This window comes from Oryctolagus cuniculus, chromosome X (assembly GCF_964237555.1).
Source record: "Oryctolagus cuniculus chromosome X, mOryCun1.1, whole genome shotgun sequence".
Taxonomy (NCBI): Eukaryota; Metazoa; Chordata; class Mammalia; order Lagomorpha; family Leporidae; genus Oryctolagus; species Oryctolagus cuniculus.
Window position 1 is genome coordinate 52,662,466 of NC_091453.1, and position 12,279 is coordinate 52,674,744.

Sequence of the window (12,279 nt, forward strand, 5' to 3'; positions counted from 1 at the left end):
CTTGACTCCAAAGCTTGTTAGGGTGGTGACCATGGTCAAGTTATTTGACTCACTTTCCCCAATAATTATTGCTAAAGGTAATGGTTTGAACCAGCAAGGTCAAGTTGGGCTCTGTGTATGTCCTCCATGATCACACTCCATGTATATCAGCTGGAGGCCACAGTCACAACTCTTCTCTCACATGCAACACTCATATTTACATTCCTCTTTTTGCACTCTTCCAACCTTCACTTGCTGGCAGAAGCAGGTAGAAAGGAAAAAATGCATACAAAGGGCACTACTCCTTTGGCCACTTAATTGCTCACTTCGTAATCTGTCCACTAATGCTTAAACTGTATTCAACAGAATGACCCTTGTTTTAATACCATCCCCTAATTTCTTTTCTTTGGAGAGGGTGTTAAGAATGTGAACTCAATGAAGCCGACATGTGGAACACTGGGTTAAGCCATTGGCTTGCCATGCTTGCATCCCATATCAGAGCGCCAGTTCGAGTCTCAGCTGTTTGGCTTCCAACCCAGCTTCATGTAATTTGCCTTGCAAGGCAGTGGAGGAGGACCCAAGTGCTTGGACCCATGCCACCCAAATGGGAGACTAGGATGGAGTTCCTGGTTCCTGACTTGGCTCAGACTTGGCTGTTGAGGCCTTTTGGGAGAGTGAACCAGCAGATGGAAGATCTCCCTCTTTCTGTCTCTCCATGTCTGTGTCAGTATCTCTTTCAAATAAATCTTTTTGTTTTATTAAAGAAAAAAAATGTGAATTATAGGATCAAGTTCAAATCCCAGCTCTATCACTTATTAACTGATTGACCTTGGGCAATTTGCTTAAACTCTCAGTGTCTCAGTTCCCTAACTTGAAAGATGGGGATGCTAACGTAACTACCCTATGTGGCAGTTGTAAAGATTAGATGACCCATGCCAAGTACCTATATGACAATATCTGATATTTGGTAAGTACCAAAATATTGGTTATTTTTTAAAAAACCATAATGCCAAATATGCCTTAATTTTTCTTAGGAAGTCTCTTCTCACTGTTTTACTTCTTGCATACCTTACTTCCATACCTTTAATGGAAGACTAGTTTGTGGTCTGAGAACAAGTCCTTAGCTTTCAGGCAATAAAGGAAATCAGACTTCTGTTAAATATAGGGTGACCACATCATTCAAGTTGAGGCACTTTTGAGAGTGACAAAGGGTGGTATTACCACTTATGCCAGAAAACAGGCATCAGGGTCAACTGTCTTGGGCAAACCAAGACCTGGGTCACTCACATTAAAAAGGAAATGAATAATAAGGGTGAAAAATACTGTATTTGTCTCCAGTAAATTAGTACAGAGACTAGGTATTTGGTAAGCACAAAAAGGAATGGTAGAAGTTTTGTGAATAGTGGCTTAACACCTTTTGCCTGCCAATTGCACAAATTTCTGGGATGTTGTCAAAACTAATGAACTAGGATGAAGCTGCAGAGATACTGTTCCTTGCTGGATAAACTCTTATTTTGGGAAAGACTAATGAATAATATGAGCAAGATTCTGCCAAATATTTATAATACTTAGGAGAATGAACTGCTTCTCAGTACCCTCCAGTAGTGCAGAAACACCATTTGTACACAATTGACATGCTGAGTGAAAGTGTCTTATTCATTCCTCAGAACAGTTTCCATAAAGATGTCAATAAGCCCATTTGAATTTAGCGAACCTCATTTGAGCAGGTACATATTTGAATGATACATTTTTCTTTCAGTATATTACCTAACATATCATGTTTAATATGTGACATGTGCTGGGGCCGGTACTGTGGCATACTGCGTAAAGCTGCTGCCTGCAATGCTGGCATCCCATATGGGCGCTGGTTCAAGTGCCAGCTCCTCTACTTCTGATCCAGCTCCCTGCTAATGCTCCTGGAAAAGCAGAAGAAGATGGCTGAAGTACTTGGACCCCTGCAACCACATGGGAGATTGGGAAGAAGCTCCTGGCTTTGGATTGGCCCAGCTCCAGTCGTTGAGGCCATTTGGGGAGTGAACCAGAAGATGGAAGACTCTCTCTCTCCCTCTCTCTCTCTCTCTCTGCCTCTGCCCCTCTGTAACTCTGCTTTTCAAATGAATAAATCAATCTTTTAAAAATATGTGATATATACATAATATTAATTAGTCTATATTAACCCAATTACTGTAATTGTAACCCATTATGTAATTTAACAGCATATGCAAAATGAAACTGTGGAGTAAACTCCAATCACAAAAATGTATGCAAAATTTTGTACATTGGCACCAGACATGATTTAATTGTAAATTCTTACTCTTTATTCTATTTTCAAAACATAAGTGCTTTTTTTTAAAAAAGCCTAACATGTCTTTTTAGTATTACATGCTTAAAAGTGAACAAAACAGCAAAGTTTTCTAAAAAGTTGATTAAAAAGTGAAATACCACTGTGTGGGGAGCATAATGACAGACATTTAGTGAACCCAGAGAAATGCAGCCATCAGTGTCAGTTCAGGCAATGAGCACAGGAAGGAGGGGTAGCAGCAGTCCGGTGGCACTCCAGATGCACATCCTGCTCTTGGGGTATACTTAGAGACAGCGAAAAGACAAATAATTTCAGAATATGGTGTAAACTTTCTTAAAATGTGATCAGAAGATCATATTATCAAAAAAGGACTTTCTATTTATTTCTGTTTGCTTTGAGAGATGTCCTGAAAAGGTGAGCCATCCTGTCTTCGTTCCCACTGTTTGTTTACTACAAGCACACTAGGCTCACTTATTCAGTATACTCATAGGATTGTCACTGGTTCTGCTAGAGAATTTCCCATCCCTGCCTTCTCCATTTGCATTCTTACAGAAAACTCTTAAAAGCTGAGGGAGGGGCTGGCATTATGGCATAGTGGGTTAACGCCCTGGCCTGAAGCACCTGCATCCCATATGGGCACCAGTTCAAGACCCGGCTGCTCCACTTCCAATCCAGCTCTCTGCTATGGCCTGGGATAGCAGTAGAGGATGGCCCAAATCCTTGGGCCCCTGCACCCACGTGGGAGACCAGGAAGAAGATCCTAGCTCCTGGCTTCGGATCTGCACAGCTCCAGCCATTGCAGCTATCTGGGGAGTGAACTGTCAGATGGAAGGCCTCTCTCTCTCTCTCTCCTCTCTCTCTCTCTCTCTCTCTGCCTCTCTTCTCTCTGTGTAACTCTGAATTTCAAATAAATAAATAAATCATTAAAAAAAGCTGAGGGAAAAGAGAAGATTGAATTGAGAAGTTATCTGGGTGCAAAGAGAGAAATCCATCACCAACTTGGAGAAGGGAACCTAGGAGAAACATTTGTCAAGGAAAGCTATATTTACGTAGGTCCAGGGAAGAGATTGGAAGGGATTCCTCTGTTGCCCATGGTGTGTCAGCTGGAGACCACAGTCATAACCCCCTTGTCATAGGCAATATTCATAATTAGATACTTACCCGCCCCATCAAATTAGATATGGACAGACGCATAGGCATATCAAAATCACTTACATTCAGAAAACGTCCCATCTCTCTCTCTCTCTCTCTCTCTCTCTCTCACACACACACACACACACACACACACAGATGTTTACAAGGAACAGATACACGTCTACTGATACTAAGATGTACAGGGATATGAACACTAGAATTAGGAAGTGAAAGAGTTTAAGAATAGATAGAGGGCAAAGAGTTGAGGAGGTGGTTGGATGTGGTAAAAAGTGAGCAGGTGAGTGAGATAGAGTTCAAAAACACAAGAAGAATGCTCAGTAGAGCAGCAATAGACTGGACTGCTGGATTTTCAACAGGAACAGAGGCTTCAATTATTTTCTGAGCTGTTTGTTGGCATACTCTTTAAATGTAAGGATTAGGTGCCTAAGACTGTCTTCAGGAAACTAGTCTCTCTCTGATACTCACATGTAAGGTACTAGTTAGGCTTTTCTCCTTTCCCTTCCTCTCTGGAATCAGGCACCTGGCTCCATTCCTTTGAGTTGTTCTGTATTTTCTGCTGCAAATATATCTCTGAGTATCAGAAATCTTCATAAAATGTGATTTCAGCTGTTAATACAGAAGTCCTTAAATATACATGGTGTATTTGCATTGTTGATATTTCAGAATAGTGGGACTAGGTATTATGTGTGCAGATACAGAGACAGTAATAGTAGAGACAATAATTCACCACTCAGTATAAGCCAACTTGTAAGTGAAGAATGACCAGATACTCTCTTTTCCAACCACAAAAAGCACTTAGGATAGAGATTTCCAATTTATGGTAGCATAAAATCCAACCATTTAGAGTTTGCACATTTGAAATAATGTCCCAAAGTACCTACCACACATACACATAATAAAACCACACATGAGAAAATTCAAACTTTAGGAATAAGTTATTATTAATACCTGCTCCCCAAACAGGAGTTAGAAAACCAAGTAGGTAACAGATCTAGAGAACAAAACACATGCAAACTTTTATGAACCATGAAAGAATTCAAGCTGCTAATGAAAGGCGTGGTTTGAGCATCCGCACGCTGGAAGGGAGCTTCCAGGGAAGCCTTCACTTCTTCTAAAGCAGTTAGTTTATCGGAGATGTTCTCTCTTCTTGGGAGGGATGGGGCAGAAAGAGGCTGGGTGGGAGTGATCAGGTGATAACATTCCACTTCCATGCACAATCAACTGTCAAAGGATCTCAGCAGCCAGGACCCAAAGCCCTCATTGCATGGCACAGATGCTGTGGGGCAGGAACTCTTGCACGTAGGTGGCGGCTGCCTTGGAGAGGTAGGTCATGGTGCCAAACCTGCCACTGGGTGCACTGTCATACAGAAGAGTACAGATGCCAGATGCAGGATCCTTTGCCAACATGATATCATCTGCGCCAAGGGTTTTCTGTTTGTTTTTTAAGGGAGGGGGAGAACACAGAGGAAAGGAAAAATTACCAATCCTACTAAGTTGAGTCCTGATTAATAAAAATCAGAGCCTCCTCTCTGTAACCAATTAATTGGCTCCTAGGCTGTCTGGCCAGGAAGGGATTAGGATTATGCATGAAAGAGCGAATATGCATTTCTATACACGTGGCTGCGTTACCCCCAAATTATGACAATTATTAAAAAATGGTTGTTTTGCATTTTTCCCATTACAATAAATTTTTTGAAAGTTAAATATACAATAATAACTAAGTTGCACCAGTTAAGAGGCAAATGTTAACATGAATCTTCATGGTGGGACTTTGGTCTGATTCCATCTACTACTACTGATTTCACCTTGTATGTATTCATTTATCTTGCATTTGGTCATGGCTTTCTAAGCCAACTTAATACAAATAGAGCATAACTTTTCTAAGGCTAAAGTGTATGACTAAGGGGTCCATTTTCTGATACATGAATTGACAGCAACCCAGAATATTTAAAATTAAGACTGTCCAGGAAATTCTGGATACTTTTCTTTTACATCCCACAGTATGTTTTAGAGATTTTCCTATTGACAACACTGCATATCCTCCTTATGCATGCTGGTTCAATCTGGGCAACATTTGGAATACTTTCAATAAATATTTGTATTTTACTATGATTCATTTACCAGAAGATTTATTTTAAAATAAGAAAAATGTAGAAATAAAAGTTTCGCTATGGTTTTCACATAGGGAAATAGCAAAAGCAAAAGTAAAGCGATTCAAAAACAAATCTCTTTTCCTTAATAGGATGTGCTACCAAATAGGCCCTTATTAATTTCTTAAAACTATAGAAAAAGTGCTGTGAACAGGAAACTGAAATATGATACTAATGCTATACTTTAGGGCTTTTCAGGGAAAAGAGTTAAAACCTGAGTTCCAGGCAACGTAAGAATCTAACACAAACCACAAAACACATGGTAAAAGACAGAAGTTTTCCTGCGGCCTACTCCATTGCAAACAGCTCAAAGACACTACAAAGGGGGTCCAACAAAGAGTGATAAGGAAGTGGGGACAGGAAAGTGACCTAGGCTTCATGAAGAGTTCTGAAGTTCAGGTTACTATCAAACATTCTCCTTTGAGATAAAAAATAGGTTTATCTACCTGTTCTTGAAGGAACAAGTCATTGGCTATATGCACTATTTTTTCCACAGCGATGATACTTCCAATGCTATGAATTTCAATATCTGCCAGCATGGTAAGAACAAGGATGGCTTCAACTAGAAGCTGGCGGTACTCTGGCTGAGGTACCCGATTCAGGACAGACTCCACATGAACAGAGAATTTAATCTCTCCCGGAGTCATCTGTGATAGAGAAAAAGAAAATCACAACCTAAGAGTCCATCATGTAGGAAAGGCAGTAAAAACACAGTAGCCACAAGTAACTGCTTCATCCCCCTTTAAAATAATTGAGTGAGTAAATTGGTTCTGTCTCTTTGCAAGGCACTCTGGCAATGCATAACAAGAGTCATAAATGTGTCAATGCCCTGTACCCCATAATCCTATTTCTGGGAGTTCATCCTAAGGAACTTAATTCAAAAGAGGGAAGAAAATGAGAGGGGCCAGCACTGTGGTGCAGCGGGGTAACGCCCTGGCCTGAAGTGCTGGCATCCCATATGGGCGCCCGTTCGTGTCCTGGCTGCTCCTCTTACAATCCAGCTCTCCGCTATGGCCTAGAAAAGCAGTCCAAGATGGCCCAAGTGCTTGGGCCCCTGCACCCACGTGGGAGACCCGGAGGAGGCTCCTGGCTCCTGGTTCGGATCAGTGCAGCTCCAGCTGTTGTGGCCATCTGGGGAGTGAACCAACAGATGGAAGACCTCTCTCTCTCTCTGCCTCTCCTTCTCTCACTGTGTACCCCTGACTCTCAAATAAATAAATAAATAAATAAATCTAAAAAAAAAAAAAGAGGAGCAAACTCCTCCGTGCGCATGAGTGTTTATAGCAGCATTAATCTTAAGTGTAAAACTAGAAGTAACCTAAGCACAGGAATGGTTGTATAAATAATGCCATAGCATGTCATAGCAACTTGATGAGTTTTATGGAGCCATTTAAAAGAATAAAGGTAAAGGAAAAATTAAGTAGGACTTAAAATTGTATACACATGATGATTAGAATTACATAAAACATTTACATATTGTTATAGTAAAAAATAGGCTTTAAGACATATAAAATTTTTTTTTAAGATTTTTTTTTGACAGGCAGAGTGGACAGTGAGAGAGACAGAGAGAAAGGTCTTCCTTTACCGTTGGTTCACCCTCCAATGGCTGCTGCGGCCGGCGCGCTGCGGCTGGCGCACCACACTGATCCGAAGCCAGGAGCCAGGTGCTTCTCCTGGTCTCCCATGCAGGTGCAGGGCCCAAGGACTTGGGCCACAGCAGAGAACTGGACTGGAAGAGGGGCAACCAGGACAGAATCCGGCGCCCCGACTAGGACTAGAACCCGGTGTGCTGGCGCCGCAGGCGGAGGATTAGCCTAGTGAGCCGCGGCACCGGCCAAGACCTGTAAAATTATTATAGGGTGAAGGACACTGAGGAATAATCATTGGTAAAGTTGTATTGAGTATGTACTCTAGGGAGGTGATGTGGACTTGGGGGTCTAAAGATCCGGGTTCAAATGCTGTCTTAGTCATTTACTAGTTATATAACTTTGGACAATCTCTAAACTTTTTCCCCCTTATTTTTATTTATTTGAAAAGTAGAGTTACAGAGAGGGGTGGGGGAGAGAGAGAGAGAGAGAGAGAATATATCTTCCATCCACTGGTTCACTCCCCAAATGGCTGCAAAGGTTGGGGTTGGTCCAGGCTGAAGCCAAAGGCCAGGAGCTTCATCTAGGTCTCCCACATGGATGCAGGGACCCAAATATTTGAGCAATCTTTGGCTGCTTTCCCAGGTGTATTACCATGGAGCTTGATCAGAAGTGAAGCAGCTGGGAAAGGAACTTGCACAAATATAGGATGCCAGCATCATGAGCAGAGGCCTAACCCCCCAGGCCACAACTCAGCCCCTCCTTAATCTGTACATTGAGAATGACCATTCATTCTTTAGTTTTCTCACATACTTGTGTTGAAGATCAAAATAAATAATGTGAAAGTGCTTTGAATACTTTTAAAAGTACTATTCAGGTATGGATACATTATTAATTCTGTTAACATTTCAAGTTTATTTAAAGGCAAAGAAAAGACAAATAGGGGACATGGTGATTTGGATAAAAGGAAGAATATTAAGGCTTTTCATAATCTATGCCTCTGGTTTGCAGCAGTGCTTTCCAATGGTGATGAAATATCAGAATCGTTTTATAGATTTAAAAAAATCCATATCCTCAGGCCCCATCTCTGAAAATTCTAATCCACTAAGTTGGATATGGGAACCCAGGTTGATCTAACAAATAAACCTAAGGATCACTGCTTTATGCTAGAGTGCTCTACAAGCATCCTATAAGAGAGGGGGTAATGATAAGGATGGGAGGGGACAAGAGAAGTCATTAATTCTAGGATTTCTATTCCTTCTGCCCTAACATTCACATAAACCAGATCAACTTAATCAGTCATTAAAAGAAGTCATACTTATATAGCTAATGGGATACATGCAATTTTTTTAAATTTTAAATTTTAATTTTAATTTTAATTTTAATTTTTTTTTTAATTTTTGACAGGCAGAGTGGACAGTGTGAGAGAGAGACAAAGAGAAAGGTCTTCCTTTACTGTTGGTTCACCCTGCAATGGCCGCTGCAGCCGGCGCACCGCGCTGATCTGAAGCCGGGAGCCAGGTGCTTCTCCTGGTCTCCCATGCGGGTGCAGGGCCCAAGCACTTGGGCCATCCTCCACTGCACTCCTGGGCCACAGCAGAGAGCTGGCCTGGAAGAGGGGCAACCGGGACAGAATCTGGCGCTCTGACCAGGACTAGAACCCGGTGTGCCGGCTCCGCAGGCAGAGGATTAGCCTAGTGAGCCGTGGCGCTGGCCTTCCATTCAATTTTTTAAAAAAATTCTCTCCTTTCTTTAGATGCATTTAATGTTCAGTTGACTTATAATGGCATAGGCCTGTTACTTTGAAAAGTGATCACTGAAATCCTTTAGCTCGGTGAACAATCAGCCACATGAATGTGAAGGACACAGAATCTTACTTACCTCTCTAGTTGTTGAAGAAGGAAGAACAAAACCTTCCACAGAAAGTCCATGACACTACAAAGCAGAAAAATATGTCACCAAAGTTAGACTAACAACTGGAGACCTGTAAAAGAGACATGCATTTCTTTCTTCCTTTTTTAAAGGTTTGCTTATTTTATATGAAAGACAAAGTGACAGAGAAGTAAAGGGAGAAGGAGAGGAAGATCTTTCACACCCCAAATGACCACAACAGCCATGGCCAGGCCAGGTCAAAGCCAGGAGCCAGGGACCCCATGACAGTATAGTCATGACCTATCTTAGCCAAAGAAACTGAGAATTTCAGGAGGAAAAATAAGCAGACATCTACAATGAGTTATGCTCACCTTCTGCAAAACCTTCCATACTTTTTGATAAAATCCAATTGGGACTCTATTTAGTGCTCCATCCAGCCTTCTTCGGCGTTGCCATTGACCTTGACGACTATCTTTAGATGTGTGATGACCAGGAAAGGACCCACTACTCGGAGTCACAGAGGTTCCAGGAGACTTAGGAGAAGAATAGAGAAAAGATCATAAATCAAAATTACCTCTGTGTCTCTGACGAAGTGGAACATAAACACTGCAGAATGATACACTATATATAAAGTGAAACAGCCAAGATAGAAAGCTTGAAGTGAAGGCAGTAGACTTAGGTATATATCACTAGTGTTGTTGTACACTGGTATAAGCTTTTCAAAAAGTAATCTGATACCTAACAAGAACTGAAAAAATACTGATGCTATGAAACATTATTAGCCCTTTCATTATTTGGTTATCTCTGTTAAAATTCTACCTGGTCTACGGCTTAGTTGGCTGTTCTTTTGAGTCATAAAACAAATCTTAATAAAGTTAAGAGAATTGAAATCATATGAGGTATGTCTCTAACTACAACAGAATTAAATTAGAAATGAGTTACAGGAGGAAATTTAAAAATACTCGTATGTGGAAATTAAAAATACTATTAAATAACCAACACAGTAAAGAAAAAAATCACAAGGAAAATTAAAAAATACTCTGAGGTGAATGAAAATGAAAATACAACCTACCAAAATTTACGGGATACATCTAAAACAGTGCTTGAAGAGAAAATTTGTTGTAAGTTTCTGTATTGGGGCTAACATTGTGGTGCAGTGGATTAAGCAATTGCTTGTGATGCTGGCATCCCATATCAGAGCACCAGTTCAAGTCCCAGCCAGCTGCTTTGCTTCTGATTCAGCTCTCTGCTAATGCATCTGGAAAAACAGCAGAAGATGGCCCAAGTACTAGGGCTTCTGCCACACATGTGAGAGACCCAGATGGATTTCTGGGCTCCTGGCTTCAGCCTGGCCCAGACACAGCCACTGCTGCCATTTGGGGAGTGAACTAGCAGATGGAAGATGTTTTTCTCTCTCTGTCTCTTTTTATGAGTTCTGCATTTAAAATAAATAAGTCTTTAAAAAGATAGAAATACATTTCTGTATTAAAAGAATAAATGTCTCAAGTCAATAACCAAAGCTTCCACCTTATGACAATGAAAAAGAAGAGCAAGCAAAAAAGAGAGAAATAATAAAGATTAGAGTGGAAAGGAAATAAAGATTATAAAAATAATAGAGAAAATCAATTAAACCAAAAATTTTTAATGAAAATTTAAAAGAAATGGACAAGTATTTAGCTAAATAAAGAATAAAAAGAAAGAAAAAAGGCACATCAGTTCCAATCTTATCCAAGTAAAAAGGAGTATAAAAACATACTTACTATCAAGCAACAATGTACTAACAAATTATATAACTTAAATGAAATGGACACAGTCCTACAAAAACACAAACTACCCAATGTTATTCAAAAAGAAACAGAGAATCTGAACAGATTTATAACAACTAAAGAGATTGAATTAGTAAGTAGAAATCTTCCCACAAAGAAAAACCCAAGCACACATGACTTTGCTGGTTAATTATATAAAATATTTTAAAAAGTAACACTAGTTCTTCATAAATTCCACGCCCCCCCCAAAAAAAAGGACTAGAGATGGGAACACATCTCAACTTGTTCTTGATACCAAAAGCAGACAAAGACATCATAGGAAAATCTAGTGAACTGAATTCAGTGACACATAAAAAGGATTATGCAACAAGATGAAGTGGGATTTATTCTAGGAATTTAAGTTGTTTTAATATCTGAATATCAATTAATTTTATACACCACAAGAATAAAGAATAAAATCCACATCATTTTAACAAAATGCAACATGCCTTCCTAATTAAAAAAGAAAGAAAAAAGAAACAACCACTCAGCAAACTAGTAACATAAGGGAATTACCTCAATCTAATTAAAGATTACATTGTTTTCCTCCAGGAACCCACAACTGATAAAAAAAAGTGGTCAGAGCCTGATGTGTCCCCTCCTAGGATCAGAACAAGAGGATGCCCATTCTTGCTACTTCTGTTTGACTTTGTGCAGGAGATCTAGCTAGGACAATTAAGCAAGGAAAGACGTTCAGATGCGAATGGAAGAAATCAGACCATCTCTATTTGGAGATGACATGATCTTATAGATAGAAAATTCTAAGGAATTCACTAAAAAATCACAACTAATAAGTGAATAAAATTGCATGATATAATTATGATCAATAACAAAAGAGATTATATTTCACTTGAATAGATATTTCACCAAAGAAGACATTCAAATGGCCAACAGATATATATGGACATACAATGGAATATTAATCAGTCATAAAAAAGGAAGGAAATATTGTAATATATGACAACATGGATGAACCTGGAGGATTTTATGCTAAGTGAAATAAGCCTATTGCAGAAAGACAAATACTGTATGATTACAGTTATGTGAGTTATCTAAAGTAGTCAAAGTCATAGATGAAGAGAGAATAGTGGTCGCTGGGGAACGGGAAGATAAGGAAATGGGGGCTTGTTATTCCATTGGTATAAAGTTTCAGTTATGCAAGGTGAGTAGGTTCTAGAGGTATTGTCTCACATCATGCCTGTAGTTAACCAAATTGTATTATACACTTAAATTTTTTTTAACAATCACCAGACTGAAGAGACACTCACACACTGGGGAAAATATTAGCAAACTATTAATTTGACAAAGGATTAATATCCAGAATACATCAGGATCTCAAAAAACTCACAACAAAACAGACAATCTAGTTAAGAAGTGGACAAAGGATCTGAATTGACATTTCTCAAAAGAAGAAATACAAATGGCCAACA

General features: G+C 39.7%; 1 protein-coding gene across 4 annotated transcripts in view; it reads right to left on the reverse strand.

Annotated features, from left to right (window-relative positions):
• Positions 1-4,231: 4,231 nt before the first annotated feature.
• PHKA1 (phosphorylase kinase regulatory subunit alpha 1) overlaps positions 4,232-12,279 on the reverse strand; it is a 119,331-nt gene continuing 111,283 nt past the window's right edge. For 3 of the 4 annotated variants that reach the window (XM_070066327.1, XM_017349631.3, XM_008272695.4), the window contains 4 exons: positions 9,416-9,577; positions 9,054-9,107; positions 6,033-6,233; positions 4,353-4,867 (listed from right to left, as the gene is read on the reverse strand). In XM_070066327.1, coding sequence (XP_069922428.1) covers positions 4,694-4,867; positions 6,033-6,233; positions 9,054-9,107; positions 9,416-9,577 — 591 coding nt within the window. In that variant the 3' untranslated portion in view covers positions 4,353-4,693. 4 annotated transcript variants of the gene reach the window in all.